This window comes from Mesoplodon mirus (assembly GCF_964341445.2).
Source record: "Mesoplodon mirus genome assembly, chromosome: 15".
Classification (NCBI taxonomy): domain Eukaryota; kingdom Metazoa; phylum Chordata; class Mammalia; order Artiodactyla; family Ziphiidae; genus Mesoplodon; species Mesoplodon mirus.
This window is the reverse complement of record NC_138991.1, coordinates 25,998,608-26,014,419: the sequence shown is the minus strand read 5'-3', so window position 1 is coordinate 26,014,419 and position 15,812 is coordinate 25,998,608. Positions and strand designations below refer to the sequence as shown.

The following is a 15,812-nucleotide window of genomic DNA, read 5'->3' as shown; positions in this document are numbered from 1 at the left end:
CAGCAGTGTTTATTGACCCTGGTCTGTTTTCTGGGTGCCGAGTTCACCCCACTGAACTTACCAGGACACGGGGAGGCTTGAGTGAACGTTTGGATGGGAAAGCCTATGGGGGTGCATGGGAGTTGCAAACCAACTCAAGGGGTCTTCTGAGGTCTTGCTTGTTCTACAAATGAGGAGAGCTGGTGACATGGGCCTTGATTTTCTCCCCTGTCAGATCACTGGACCAATGTTTCCACACGGAAGCTCTTAAATGAGAAGTCCCCTATGTATAGAAGTTACCGGCTGAGGGTAAGTGGGATCTTTCCTTGGCTGTAACCATGGTAATTAGCTGTACACAGGTAAAAAAACAAAAATGCAGCAGGTGGATCTGCCCTTTGGTCTCTGGCCTTGGGGCTTGGTCTCTGGGGATGGGGTGGAGGCAGCTGCTGGATCCCGTCCGCTCTTTCTGCAGAATCCAGACCATCCCAGGTGTGACTGGTCTCTCTCACTGCCTTCATTACTCAGGCACCAGCTCTCCTGGGTGGCTGCAGCGGCTTCTCGCCGTTTCCCCGCGTCCTTTCTCTATGCAGTGCCTTCTCCATTCAGCAGCCTCAGGAATCCTGAGCTAGAAATACAGTCATGTCACTCCTCTGCTCAAAATCCCCCAGTAGCTCTCTTGTCTTGCACAAAATCTCAAGTGCTCCCCACGACCATCAGGACACGAGCGGACCTGGCCCCTGGCTTGTTCCCAGTCTTGCTTTCTACCTTTCTCCTCCTTACTCTGACACAGAGACGCCAGCAACCTGGCTGTTCTCTGAACACGAAGCCCTTTCCCACCTCAGGGCCTTGACACACGCCGTTCCTTCAGGCTGCTGTGCTGTCCCCCCACATACTGTACGCCCCCCTCTACTTCCCTTGGGTCCCTAACCAGTCAGCCTAGAACAGCCCTGCTCCATCAGCCTCTGCCTTCATCCCTTCACTTGCAGTGCTTAGAGGATTCTGACACCCATTACAGCGTGTGTTTTTTTTCCCACATCTCCAAGCGTTTCTCTGACATGAGCTGGGTGTCCTACAATTCAACTCAATTCTGACACTGTCTACCCCAAGATAGCGTCAGATCCTGCAGTTTAAGGGTCCCACAAGACTGCCCTCCCCTTCAGATGCCAATCCCCGGTTCAGGTTGTTACCTGTGCTTCTGACCCACTGGCATTAATCAGAGGTTTCCACGACCCCCTCCTTGGGTTTGATTAATTTGCTAGAACAACTCAGAACTCAGAGAAACGTCTTACTTTACTAGATCACTGGTTTATTAGAAAAGAATATAACTTAGGAACAGCCAGATGGAAGAGATGAGGAGGGCACGGTATGTGGAAGAGGCACGGAGCTTCCATGCCCTGTCCGGTCTCCACTCTCCCTGCCCCTCCACGTGTTCTCCAGCCCAGAAGCTCTCAGAGCCCCATCCTTTTGGGTTGTTATGGAGGCTTCATTACACAGGCATGATTGATTATGTCATTGGCCATTGGTGATCAAATCATCCTCCAGTCTTCACTATGACAGACACTTGGTGAAACAGCTCATGCAAAACCCAGCTCACCTCGCCTCCATTCTTGTCTTGGAGAGGAAAATCTCCAGATTGGGAGGCCAAGCACTGGGCCAGAACACGGAGCCTGTCCAGCCAGGCCATGCCCTTGACCTGTGGGTTCCAGCCGTTATTTTTTTTTCACTGCACCATGCGACTTGCGGGATCTTAGTTCCCTGACCAGGGATTGAACCCGGGCCCTGGCAGTGGGAGCGCGGAGTCTTAACCACTGGACCACCAGGGAAGTCCCGGTCTCAGGGAAGTCCCAGTCCCGCCCAGGTTGCACCAGATAACATCCTCGCTCACTGCAAACCACTTCCCGACAAACACGAAGGCCAGCGGTGGGGCCGGGAAGCGCAGGCTCACCCATGGTGGGCGCCCCGTGGATGATAGCGACTGTGGACTAGGCGGACTTGGATCCTTCCTTTCTCCCACCTTGGCATGGGGCCACAGACAATGGTATTAGTATGGGCCAGACCTTGCCTGTCCTCTAACTTATAGGCGAGAGTTCACCTGACAGCAGATTTCAGTGCTTTTAACCTGTTCCACTGATAAATGATGGCCACACACCCCTGATCACATGACCTGGACTAGGACTGTGGGGCTGGAGCACTTTGTCAGAGCTGTGATAACTAGAGGGGCACTAGACTTGGGGATCTCCTGGCCCCTCCAGCCCCCAACACCTGCCACGCTCTGGCAGCTGGGCCTGGATGACTGTCCTTGGGTTGGGTCTCCCACCACCACCACTCTCTTCCCAGGCTCTCCACCCCAACTGGTGTCAACAGGTCAAGTTCATCCCCCAGCTGAACCTGGTGGCTTCCTGTTCAGCCATCGACAAGTCCTCTCTGGTGCTGACCATATTGCTGCCCAAAGTCCCAGAGAGCCTCAAGTAAGGAGCACCTGTCTCCAGGCAGAGGTGGTGGGGCTGGGAGGGGGTGAGTGGTGACACTGACTCCGGGACTCTGGCTTCACTTCAGCCACAGGTGGCCGTCCCTCCTGAGAGGTGACCTGCCTCCAGGACAGTGGCATCTCCTGTGGGCAGTAATACAGTGTCCTGTGGATCATGCTGGGTCCAAGGAAGCGCTGTGTGTCCTATGGGCCAACAGTGAAGCGTGGTGGTTAGAATATGGGCTCTGGAGTCTGTATTTTTTTAAATTGAGGTTGTCAGTTTTGAAAATTGACATATTAAGTTTATATTAAGACGTATAACATAACGATTCGATGTTTGTATATATTGTGAAATGATCACAAGTCTAGTTAACATCTATCACCACACACAGTTGCATGTTTTTTTCCCCTGTGATGAGGACTTTTATGGAATCTGGTTTTAATCATTCTGGCATTGCCACCAGCAGCAAAAATATGAGGCCTCTGTTATCCACCAGTTTACACAGAACTCAGCACAGAAGCTGGCCCATAGTGTAAGGATACAGTCAGAAAAATGTTTTCTGAATGAAGGAATGAATGTGAGTTGCTTCACCTCTGTGAGCCTCAGTTTTCTTGTCTGTAAAAGGGGGTGATAATAGCCCTTCACTTACCTCAGGGTTTACATGAGTGAGTGTTGTACATGGCATGTGTTCACTAGTTGGCCACATTAATTCTTTGGAGATGGTTCTAATCTATTTCCTTCATTTTAGATTCCTCTACCCCAGGGGGCATCTTTTCCTCTTCTGTCTTTTTTATTTTTTAAAATCAAGTGTTGGGAATTCCCTGGTGGTCCAGTGGTTAGGACTCTGCACTTTCACTGCTGGGTTCGAGGGTTCAATCCCTGGTCAGGGAGCTAAGACCACACATGATGAGCGATGCAGCCAAAAAAAAAAAAAAACAAAAAACAACTCAGCTGTTAGTCACACGGGTATATGTACATATGTAAAAAATTCAAGCACTATAAATAAAGCCAGAATCCTGTGGGCTTTCCTCCCTGTTCCCTTATCCAATTCCCAAGTCCTGGAACTAACTGCAGGTTGGAGGAGGGGAGTGTATGCCTGTGGCTGTGGGGAATCTTCTGTCTTGGGTTTTGTGCTTTGAGTGGGGCGGTGTGGTAGGATTTTGCTTGGAGCTGGTTTGCTGAGGTCCATCTCTCTGCTTTGGTGGGAGTATTACCTCATGTCTGTGTTATGTCTTTCATTCAGCTTCTTGTTTTATTGGGTCTCAAGGGCAGGAGGCTATGACAGGCTCCTTGGTCTGCCTGCCACCTTCCCACTCCAGCCACACGGGGCCCCCTTGTGGCTCACACATGTTCCTGCCCCCAAGCCTTTGCATTGCTCCTCTCTGCCTGTTTTTTTGTTTGTTTTGTTTTTTAAACATTTTTATTATGAAAGATTTTTAAACACACACAAAAGTAGAGAAATAGTATAATGCTTTAATATCACTAGTATTAGTCCAAGTTAATCTTTACACAAGTGTCTCAAAAATATCTTTTTGTGATTATTTGAAATCAGATATAGACAAGGTTCTAGGATGGTAATGAGCTGAGGAATGGTGTGGTCTGGTGTGTGGGAGCATCCTTCTGGCCGCTCTGTTGCAAGTGGAATGTACCTATGTGGGCAGGAGAGGAGATGGGGACACCAGTGAGGATGCCATTGTAATAATCCAGGCTACATGTGATGGTGGTCTGGAGTCTGCCTGGAGTGGAGACGGAGGGATTTGAGATATATTTTAGGGGTGGGTTGCAGAATGTAGTTATACACATGAGCACACACCCCCTTTCTTCTTGTCTGGATGCAGTACACACACTGGCCAGCAGGTGGCACCATTGACTGCTGGCTGGTTTCTTGTTCTGGTGATGCCCTCTTGGGGCGTAGCCTCTGCAGGTGGGGCCTGGCACTGCCAACCCAAATTCTGCCTCTCGAGTGGCCTTGTAGACTTCTTCCCTGCGTCCCCTCTGACCTTCCAGTCCCTTCTCTGCACAGCAGCCATCTGTGCAGAGACCTGGTCTCCTCCAGCCAGCCGTCCTGTCAAAGCCACCTGCTTATTTCCCTGCAGGACTTGCCATGATGTGCACATGTCCGTCTCCCTGTTCCTCTGTTCCTTTACTTGCTCAGGCTGTTTTCCTCTAGAAGAAAAGCTCCAGTGAAGGCAGGGGCATCCTGTCTGCGCCTCTGGTCATCCTGGAAGGGCATAGGAGCCAGGAAATCTTTGTTGAATAAATGGGTGAATCAGCCTGAAATGATTTCTAGTAATGTTTTGTGACTGTTCTTCCAAAATATTTCTCTGCACACATAAGCATGGAGAGAGACTTATCTGGTTTGACAATACAGGTATTTGATATGCTCTTCTTGAAGTTTTCTAATTTTCTTTTTTCTTTTGGCCACACCGCGTGTCATGCGAGATCTTAGTTCCCTGACTAGGGTTTTTTGGTGAAGTTTTGACTTTTAGAGGAATCCTTCTGGCTGTGGAGTGGGGAGCATAGGGGAGTGGGAGCAAGGCAGGAGGTTAAGAGGCCCTCCTGGGAGGCTGATGCAGAAACGAAGGGGCCCTGGGCTGTGGTGGGACGTGAACAAAGAGGATTTGGGGCCCAGATGAATAATGGGAGCACAGGAGAGCGAGCCTCTAGGGTGATAACCAGGCTTAGTTCCCTGGGGAGTAGCAGAGGTGCAGTTTAGGGGCAAGTTCAGTGGAGAGCATGCTGCGTTAGAGGCCTTGGAGTTGAGTTTTGAAGGGAGAGTTTGAGTGGAAGGAGCTGGCGGGGCAGGATGTGTGGATATGAGGGAATAGCACACGCAAGGCACAGAGCTCCCAGGGCTCTGGGGCCTGTGAGGGCTGCTGGGCCTGACCTTCCCAGAAGCCCTGCCTGGGTCCCCGGGCCCTCCTGAGCACCCCGACGGCCTCCTGGCTCCCCGACTCCCATCCCCTGGGCCTCCGGCCCTGCCACACGCTTCCTGTCCTGGAGCTCCGGTTCCTGAGCCTGCTGCCTCTCCCTGCCACGCCCACCCTGGGTCTGAACACTGACCCCCCCGCCTTGCCAGCCATGGGGCCTTGGGCAAGCTCCTTAATTTCCTTCTGTGTCCTCATCACGGCACAGGGCTGATGACAGTCTTCAGGGTTGTGTGAGGGGTGCAGGTGACTCACAAGACGGCACCCAGCACAGGGACCAGCACGTAGCTGGGACACTTTGTTCTCTTCCCTTAGCCTTTGGGGGACCCCCTTCCACCTTTTGGTCTGTGTCATGGGTGGGAGGACACCCGTCCCGGTATAGTGAAGGTGCAGACCGAGTTAAGTTTGCCTTTGGAGCGAGGCGAGCATGGTACAGCTGGAGGAGTTGCTCCTGCTTCGGGGCTGCTTTCACCTTCACGTGCAGGCGAGAGGTGGGCGTCTCCTCCAGGCACTGCTGGTTTTGGGCCGGGGGGGGGGGGGCTGCCGCTCTGCTGGCAGTGCTGGCCCTGCACTGGGGGCAGGGTGAGCCCAGGGCAGGGTTCTGGGGGCCGCTCCTCTCCTTGGGTGGAGACGTGGTGACTTCTCCCTGGCCTCCCGGCGGCCCTGCCTCTAGCTCCTCCTCCACACCCCAGCCTCAGAGGCTCTCTGGAGGCCTCCGGTCCCAGCCTTCCCCCTGTGCTGTTGTAGGTTTTCAGTGCTGAATTTAAGAAAAGAGATTCTTTGCTTTGATTACTGCCCAGAAAAGAATGTCCTGGGTAAGTAACGTTTGTATCACATGAGGCTGCTGGTCTGGCAGAACTAGGGTGAGGGCTGCTGGGGAGGTGGGGCCCATCAGAGCGGAGGCGGAGGCCCTGCAGCGTCTGCCGCCGGCCACTCTGGTCCCCGCTCCTGGGCACCTGGGGTGGAGTGGTGACATGGTGGCGGAGGGGGTGGGGCGGGAGGGGCAGAGGGATGGCTCATAGCAACGCCCCCCATCTGCCGAGCCTGGCTGGAGTCCTGGCGCAGGACGAGGTCCCAGCGCAGGCCCCCAGTGGCTGATACCCGGTTTTCAACTCCAGTGCCTGGTGGCCATGACCCCCTTATCCGCCTGTGGAACCCCTTCTTCTCGAAAAAGCCTGTGTGGCTGATGAAGGGGCATCAGACCTCGGTGACACACATTCTCGTGAACAGCAAGCACAGCAGCATCCTCCTCAGCATCTCCAAGGACAAGGTGTCCTCAGGGAGCTCGGCCCTGACGCCCGCCACTAGCTCCTGTTCCCCAGCAGAGACGCTGGCCCAGGGATAATGATCGAGTTCAGCCAGCCAGGGAGCTGGCTGGCAGTTGGCAGAAGCCTGAGGCCCAGGGCAATGGTGTGGCCTCCCTGTCCATGGTCCCACCCTGGCCTGAGGCCTAGAGGGAGGTACCCCAGGTGGCACCATGAGGGGGCCGTGGGTCTCTGACCACCCCCATAGGGACCTGAGCCCAGCTCTGACTAGCCCACCAGAGCTGGGCAGGGCCCTTCCCTTTACGGGGTCTCAGTCTCCTCATCCAGAGAATGGGTGTTGAGTGGTTTAGAGAAGAGCTGCTGGTAAAAGAGCAGAGGAATGTTTGGCGCATAGTAGGTGTACAACAGATGTGAGCTTTTCCCTCCCCACAGACCCGAACTTGCTTCTCTCAGCTCTCCCAGTGACCACTGCTTGGCTGCCCTGGCTGCAGGGCCTGACTAGACCTTTTTCAAATGCCCGGGGTTCCCCTGATCAGGCCCGTTATTCTGCTCCTCTGAGCTATGGGTTTAGGGTCTCTCCCCACCTGCTGGGGGATGCAGGCCAATGGTTCCAGGTGCCCTCCTTCAGGGGACAAGTTTGTGTCTTCTGGGACTCAGTAGATCAGGAGCTGGCAGGGCCCTGGTTCACCAGGCCACGCTGCCCACACATCCCCACACTCGCTACTGTCTGGAATTCTGGCAGCGCTGGGAGCTGGGCATCGTCACCTCTGATGAAAGCTCTGAGGCTGGAGGGGTCGGGGACAGAAATAGACTTGCCCAAACCTTCATGGGCAGCGATGGGCAGAGCCACGGTGTGGACGGGAGTCTGTGGACTCCAAGCCCATGCCATGTCCAGCTTGCTGCCGATGCCCCGAGTGAGGAGTGTCCGGGAGGGACGTCCACGGGGCCCCTCTGGGAACACTTCCTCAACCTGGGAGGAACTTGAGGGGGACAGGCAAGCCTTTTGGGCAACGATGTTGGCAGCTCTTTCTGTGCCCTGCCTGGCTTTACTCGAGGAAGGCTGGGGTGGGAGCTAGTGAGGGTCTGCAGGGGCAAGTGCTGCCTTGTGAGGTCTTCATCCTCAGCCGATGAGCAGCAGCTGCTCAAGCAGGGTGGAGGCCCTGGGGGAGGCTGGAGGGGGCGTGTCTTGGTTTCCTCATTTGAGCATAAGCACAGTGTCTCTGTCATAGGGTTGTGATCCATGGCAGTCACTTAGTGTGGTGGGTGTGTCTTGGAAGTGCTTGCACTGGATGCCCTGGCCCCGCTCCCAGGAGAACCCCAAGGCCTCAGGTGCCAGCTGCATCCCCGAGAACCCACTCTTGGCCTCTTTGCCTGTTTCTCACCCCCGCAGAACATTCGCGTGTGGGACGTGCAGGACTATGAATGCCTCCAGTCCTTCTGCAGGAAGCATTTTGCCCTGGGACACTGCCCCATCACCAGCGCATACTTCCACAAGGATGACGACGGCCTCATCTGTAGCACCTATTCAGTGAGCGCTGCACAGGAGGGACGTGGGACCATGGCTGCACCCAGAGGAGAAGGGCTGCGGCCGCGGTCTGCAGTCCCATGGGACACCGAGGGGTGGTCACATCCTGTCCGTCCTGAGACTGCTTCGTGCCATGAGGACAAAGCTGCCAGACTCTGTGGCCTGGTCCTCAAAGCTCTCGTCTCCTGGGATTTCCTGGGGGACTGTTTCTAGGCCCTCAGTGGTCACCCTCTACTCTGCTGTCCTGACCTGTGTATCTTCCAGACTCTCCTTCTCGAAGCCCACCTTGAGGCCCGGGCTGGCTTAGGAGACCCCCGCCCGCCCCCACTGCTCCAAGCTCCCTTGCCTCCCCTTGATCACGGCCCTTATAACTCTGTCCTGTCGTGGTTACACGCCTGTCCTTCCTGCCGAATCGTGAACCCCAGGAGGGCGGGGCCCACACCCGAGCAGCCCCTCTGAAGGAGAGAGCCTGGAGGGACCTGGCGTGAGCACCGTCTATGAGCCATGACTTAGCCGGTGCCCATGTGAGTTCTGTCCTGACTCTGGAGGACAGGACAGCCTGGGAGAAGCACAAGGGGCTGACCGTCCAGGGTGACAGGGGGACCTGTGACAAGATGGGAGCTGAGGGGACTGCAAGGACAATCAGCAGCCAGTAGAGGGGGAGGTTCTATCTAGAAAGGGCCGTGAGGGTGTCATTTGTGGCTGGGAGGAAGGGGAAGCCCCACTGAGACCTCCTTCCCTCTGTTGGCCAGGTGACACACACGTTGGCTGGCTCTCCCAGGTGGCAGGTTTTTCTTGAGAAGGGAGTTGGTGGGTTCCTTCGTCTCTGCTGAGTGTCAGACTGGCTGCCAGCATTTGTTGAATTAAATAGACCTTTGAAGTTCATTTCAAATCATCACACATTATCAGCCCTCTGCTCTTTGTCAGGAGCAGAGAATATATTAATTAGGCTGTCCCATCCCTCAAGGAACTTACGGGGTAGTAGGAGAACACATAATTTTAGTAGAAAATGCTGTGTGTTATGATGGAGATGTGTGCTAGGTGCTTCATCGAGCACAGAGAAAGGGTCCTTAGCCTAGCCTGAGGCAGAGGTAGTCAAGGAAGGCTTCCTGGACGAGGGGACACCAGGTTGAGGCTTTATGCTTTTCAGAAATTGTAAAAGGGACCTTGGACTTGGATTTTGGTCTTGTGAGAACACGAGGCTTTGGGAGCCCTGATCTCAGGAAGTGGGGGCCATGGAGTAGGGGTGAGCTATCAGCAGGCCTGTGTGTAGTTGAGGATATCTTGATGTCTCAGTTTACTGGAAGTTTCTCCCTGGGGCCAGTCACTGAGGGCGGGCCCCTTCTGACTGCCCAACTGTCTGCCCCTCCTCACCTGTAGATTGGCATCCTAAAAGGGTACTTGGAGACGCAGGGGCCTGGGAGAGCAGAGGAGAAGACCACGACTTACAGCACGCCCCTGTGTGCCATCCTCTACAGCAAGGTTTTCAAGCAGGTAAGTGGGCAGCAGCTCATCTCTGAGGCCAGCAGGGGGTGTGGTGGGGCAGGACGCTCATAGCTTGGGTGGTGGTGCAGGGCAGTGGGAGGTGGGCGAGCAGCAGCCCTGCAGAGGGGTCACCCCGGGTAAGATAGGAGCTCCACCACGTGGTCAGCGGGTCACCAAACTCCTGTGAGCCTGTGTGCCCCTGGCTACCGCCCCAGGTCAGTTCTGGACAGGCAGCCTTCTTTTTTTTTTTTTTTTTTTTGCGGTACGCGGGCCTCTCACTGTTGTGGCCTCTCCCGTTGCGGAGCACAGGCTCCGGATGCGCAGGCTCAGCGGCCATGCAGGCAGCCTTCTTTATACAGTGTGAGATGGAACACAAGGTGTGAGCTGCTCTTCGAGGCTCCCCGGGTGGGTGTGGGTGCTTCTCCTGGGGGCCATTTCCAGAGAAACCCTGGTTCAGCGTTGTCCATCGTGGGAGGGGAGTGAGGCCCAGGCTGTGGACAGCCCCCTGGTCCTGAGTAGAGATCTCTGCATTGGGCAGGGTAACTGGGAACGTGGATTCTGAAGTGTGGGGACAGAAAGGGCTCCTGGGCCCTCTGCCCACTGCCACCAGGACCCCTTTCCTGGCCCCGCTGCGTCTGCTGCAGCGTGGCCTTGGCTGCGCGAGGGCAGAGCTCAGCTCTTCGGGTTTCCCTTTCATTCGGACCCCTGACACCACCACCCCTCATACCTTAGGGCTCTTCAGTGCCTTCCAGCAGTTTCAAAAAAAAATCCCCCTTCCCCAGCTTTTCTAGATGTTCTCATCAGGAAGGTTGGTCTGAAGTAGGCTCACTGTTACTGTTTCATTGTAATAGTTGTAATGTTGCCTTAGGTGGAGTGACGTACCTTTACTCAACATTTCCCTACTTAGGGGACAGTTAGTGTATTTCCTGTTGTTTTTTTCTATCCCCCATGATTAATGACTTTGCAATAAATTTTTTTTCTGAATTAGAGATTATTTTCTCTGGACAGATTCTGATAAATGCCATTTCTGAGTTAAAGGGGATTTCACCAGACTGGTTCCTTCTGAAAAAACTGTGCCTGTTTGCACCGCTGTGGGCCTCAGGGCCGAGGAAAGCCTGTTTTCAAGAGTGGCTTATCCCGCAGCAGGAGGGCCCAGAGCGCCTGTCTTGTCGGTACACAGAGTGGCAGCTGAGCTACCTGCAGTCACACCAGCTGGAGGCTGCCCTTGGGAGCGGTGGCCCTCTCCTCTCCAGGAGCCCTGGCTCTGTGCTCCCCCACAGGTGGTGAGCAGCTGCCTGAGCGGCGTGGTGAGCGTGTGGGAGGTCGTGATGGGCAAGAGGATGACGGAGTTCTCCGTGACTGGCGACCAGCACGTGGAGCTGACCGCCATGTCCCTGGATGAGTCAGAGGCGTGCCTACTCACGGGTCTGCGTGATGGCACCATGAAGATGTGGAGCTGCAGCGTTGGTGAATGCCTGCTGACCTTCCCCGACCCGGACCAGATGGAGGTCAGTCTGGTCCATCAGCTGGGGCCTGGGGGCCCCTCACAGCTCCTGTGACCCTGGGACATGCTATTGTCCATGCCTCTCTGAAAGGCTGTGCACACAGACTGCCTGGCCTCCTGCCTGGCTGACCCTTTGTGTCCTTGTGCAAAAAATGAAGACAGGTAACAGGGCCTGTCCTACATAGGTGTTCTACAAATGTTAGCTACTCTTGCTCTTTTGCTGTGTTAGCACATCTTACCCTACATCTTAGAGCTTTGGATGGCATTGCTAGCAGTGGGGTCACATGATTCAGAGCCACCCATACCCCTGTTTGGGAAATGACTGCCAGGGTTATAGGGATGGTCTGTGGGTGTGGCAAAGTGCAAAGCCAGCAGTCCCACTTTGGGACTTGAGCCCATTAGTAACCCCTGTGACACAGTCCTTTAACCAACTCAGAAGGAGCACTTGGCCGAGAAGCCGGGGATTTAGAGGACTGGTCCAGATCCTATCACTCAGTCGTTTGACCTTAGCCAAGTCACTTGTCTGTTTCCCTGCTATCCCCCATAAGATGGACATGGATACCTACCCAATCTGCCCCCTCCAAGTCCATCAAATGGATAATGGGATGTGAGAGCACTCTGAAAAGAATATGGTGGTATCACCTCTAGGGAATTCTTATCATTATGGGGAGTTTTGATTTCTTGTTTGGTGTAATGAGGAAGACATTTGGGGCCTGGAGCCATTTCCTCTGAGGTACCTTAGAGTTCTATCTTCTTTCGTCTTCAACAGATTAGTGGGATTGTCCATATGAACAAAGTGTTCTACATGACTGGATGGAGTAAGAGAATCACTTATTTCATGTGAGTAGCCAGGGTGCACGTGGGAGGTGAGGGCAGCTAACTGTTCTCTCCTGACTTCAGGTGGGTTCCTCCATTCCTAGCTTTGCTGGTGGTTGGAACACCAAGCAGGAAATTAGTGCTGGGTGATGTCTATTGCTTCACCCGCTCATCTGTCCATTTATTCGTCACTCCATGCAGCCGACATGTTCTAGGCTTTGTACTAGGTGCTGGGGATGGGTATAAGCAAGAATATGGAGTCTTCATCCTCCTGGAGCTCCCAGGGGGAGGCAGACACTAATCAAATAACTTCATTTGTGTTAGTCTGTTGAGTGCTATGAAAAAAAAAAAAAAGTACAGGTTTCTATGGGGAGGGGACAGAAATCTGATCTAGTCTCAGGGGCCGTCAGAAAAGGGTCAGCTGAGGATGTCATGGGTGGAGTGGGATCGGAAGAGTGAGCAGGAGGGGTCTCAGTGAAGCAGTGAGGGGCTAGGGACAGGAGGGACGTTCCAGGCAGAGGGAACAGCATGTGCAGGGTCCCTACCTCTTCAGAGGGCCTTTCTAGGGCCATGGTTTCCCCTTCTTTCAACCTGAATCCTTACTCAGGTGTCTGAATGGGGCAAATCTGTAAGATTAGTGTATATAAAGCCCCTAGGACCGGACCTTTATAGCAGGCACATAGTAGGTGCTTAGTAAATGCAGTCAGCAGGGCAGAGCTTCAGCCCTGATCTACACCTCCTCTGGAGTGTCCTCCTCTGGGTCAGCGCTCCAAATCCTAGAGGCCATGACGGTCTCCCAGGAGACCAGTAAGGCTGAGCTCTCAGCCCTTCTGCCTCTGGCCATGTGTGCAGGTTCCACAAGACGAAGCCGGTGCTCTTGTGCTACCACTGGCAGACCTTCCACACGGAGGATGTCCTAAGCAATGCCAGCTACCAGAACCAGTTCCTTGGGACCTCCTCCTACAATGGGGACATCCTCTTCTGGGACATCAGCATGTTCAGGCCCATCCTCCATTTCAACGCCTCTCAGAGCCCCTTGCCCTCACTGCCCAAGAGGGTAAGGTCAACAGCAACAAGCTGTCCTCTTCCTTCTCTCTCAGCTGTGGGCCAGAGCCACGTAGGGCTTGGGGGTGGGTAGGGGACACCCTGGGAAGTGGAGGGAATGATGGTGACTTGTTCTGGAGGAGGTGGGGAGCTAGGGACGTAGGTGGTAGTTATTATAATTATCCTCATTTGACATATGAGGAAACTGAGGCACAGAGAGGTTAAGCATCTCGCCTAAGGTCACACAGCCAAGAAGTAATAGATCCAAATCCAGGCAGTCTGACTCCAGAGCCTGGTGGTGCTAGTCCTGTTCTCCCGAGATTACTGTCTCCTTGAAGGTGGCTCACTTCTGACCCATCGCTACTACAGCTTACTGCTCTGGTCTCACTGAGCTCTTGGTAGGACTTAGGAAGCCATACAGTCTCTGAATGACCGTATCTTTGCAGATTAAAGCCGGAAGGGGCCTTTGGGGTCACCCCGTCCAGTAGTTTTCCAAACATGTTGTGGAGAGATGCTTGGAGGCTATTACAGCGGCTTCTCCAGAGCACTTCAGCTTTTTATCTATTTTACACTTTGGAGTTTCCCTTCAGATTAAAAAATACCTCAAAAATACTTGGAAAGCACTGTTCACTTTACAGATTGGGAGATGGAGTCCCTCATGGGCACCATCTCCTGCCCGTGGATGCTCAGGGCATGAATGGTGGCTCGGGGACAGGCTTCTAAGCTCTGGTTCGATGCCGTTAAGGGTACAGGGTTTCTGGGAAACAAACCCCCGGGGCTCCTGGAGGGCCCTGTGGTGTTGGCATTGCGTGGGGAGGCCTCCCTCCCCTCTGGGATGTGCTCGGCAGCGCCTCAGGGCAGTTCCCTCCCTGGCACAGGTGCAGGACGCGGATGACTGCGCCACAATTGAGAGCCACAGGCCCAGTAAGCCCTGCGCCGAGCAGCAGAAGTGGGCACACAAACTGCACACACAGCCCCCGGGCCCCAGCTCCAGGGCCACGGCCAACGCCAACCTGCGGCGGAATCTAATGTCCACAACCCCAGTGATGAGACGCCCGAGAGACAAGGAGCCGGCGGGGCTGGCACCCCTGCAGGTGGCCGCCGCCAACCCCCCACCACCCAAGGAGGTGCCTTGGCCAGGGGTCCCTCCCCAGTTAGGCCCACCGCTGCCTCGAGCCTGGGCCCTGTCCCCTCCCGGAGCGCGGCCAGTACCGACCCAGCATCTGCTGGCTCGGGTGCGGGACCAGAGGGAACACCAGCCGGAGAACCTACAGCTGGGGCTCAAAGCTCTTCTCCACCCTTGGGCTCCTGTCGCCCAGGCAGCCTGTCCAACAAGCCGTCTCACCCCCGAGAGCAGGCTCCAGGGGCCTGAGGCCCAGATGCAGCAACCACTTCCCTCCCACTCTGAGCCCTGGCCTCTGCCCCGGATTAATCTTTGCAGGCTTGACTGACGGTTCTGTTTTGGGGGGAGTACGGAGGAAGAGCAGGGGAGCTACCCTCTCTCCTCACACAGGGTGCTTTGGCCTCTGACCCTCAGCAGCGAAAACAGTGATCTCTCGTGAGAGGCTTGAGAGACCAGTCAGATTGTCTCAGCAACCGAAGTCTGATTCCCATTCCGGGGAGCAGGGCTTGAATGAGAAACCCCACCTTCCCCAGGCACATGATGCTTGTGCGGCATAGGGCAGTCCACACCTAGACCCACACGACCTGCCGGACACAGTTCTGTGAGATGCACATATGTCTGTCGCTCTGAGGCTCTCATACCATCCTCAAAGTGTCAGGGTTCCACCACCGCATTCACATCGTCTAGAGCAAGGGGGATACACACCCCTTTATCCTCACCTCTAGCCAGACTCTCTCTTCCAGGACAAAGAAGGGGCCTTCTCAAAGGACAACTCCAGTCTCTGCCCTGAGAGCAGAAGCCGCCAGTTACTTAAAATGGAGACTCCCCAGCATCAGAGTGTCTTTACGTCCAGGATCCTTTAGACACCCAGCTTTCACAGTACCTTTCACAGGAGGGTGTATCTACTGAGTGGGGCTGGGGTGTTTGCTCTTTCATCTGCCTCTGTCTCTGTTCCCCAGAGACCTTCTCATGCTGACCTCGGAGGCCCATTTCGCTTTTCAGAAACCTCTCAGCGCCAGCAGCCTCAGTCGGTCAAGATCACCCCATGGCAGACCGTCAGTTTTCAGAGAGGCTGAAAGGAGAAAAGGGGAATTCCACAAGAAGCTATTGCTGCAGTCCAGTGCATCAGTGGAGAAGGTTGGCCATGCTCAGGCAGGGTCTGGGTTGTGAGCCAGGGGCTGGACAGTTGGGATGCGGCTGGGAAACGCAGCGCTTTGGAGCCTGGGGGCCCGGGGGCCCAGCCTGGTTCTCCCCAGGGCCCGGAGAGGCATGTTGGAGATGATGGTAGCACTCAGGATCTTGGCTGCAGGGCTGCTGTTTGCGGGGAGGTCTCCAGTGTGGGGGGCTGTCTAGGGAGGTGAGCAGTGTGCCCTCTTGGTTGGGGGGCTGGACTGGGAGGTAGGAGAGGTGGCATTTCCAGAACCCACTGTTAAAATGCCCTCCAGAGTTTTGCATGACACATGAGTGGGGATTGGGTCATCTCTGTTCTTCTCCCTTCCTCCTGTACCTTTCCCCTTTCTGACCCTGGATGCATCTCCTTGTGCTGTCACGCCGGGTGAGGTGACCTCTAAGGTCCCTTCCAGCTTTAATCTGCAAAGATAGGGTAATTCAGAGACTATATGTGTTTCCTAAGTCCCTACCATGAGTCCAGTGAGAATACAATTCATAGTTGTAGG

At 54.7% G+C, this 15,812-nt stretch overlaps 1 protein-coding gene across 1 annotated transcript in view; it reads left to right on the top strand.

Annotated features, from left to right (window-relative positions):
- Positions 1-14,824, top strand: part of EFCAB8 (EF-hand calcium binding domain 8) — a gene marked incomplete at its 5' end in the record, with an annotated part of 32,964 nt that extends 18,140 nt beyond the window's left edge. Inside the window, 10 exons of the mRNA XM_082644498.1 lie at positions 215-288; positions 2,206-2,447; positions 6,122-6,189; positions 6,493-6,644; positions 8,030-8,167; positions 9,545-9,658; positions 10,930-11,157; positions 11,923-11,993; positions 12,822-13,026; positions 13,892-14,824. Of these exons, the coding sequence (XP_082500624.1) occupies positions 215-288; positions 2,206-2,447; positions 6,122-6,189; positions 6,493-6,644; positions 8,030-8,167; positions 9,545-9,658; positions 10,930-11,157; positions 11,923-11,993; positions 12,822-13,026; positions 13,892-14,464 (1,865 nt within the window). The 3' untranslated portion in view covers positions 14,465-14,824. The remainder of the gene's footprint in view (positions 1-214; positions 289-2,205; positions 2,448-6,121; positions 6,190-6,492; positions 6,645-8,029; positions 8,168-9,544; positions 9,659-10,929; positions 11,158-11,922; positions 11,994-12,821; positions 13,027-13,891) is intronic.
- Between the last annotated feature and the right edge of the window lie 988 nt (positions 14,825-15,812).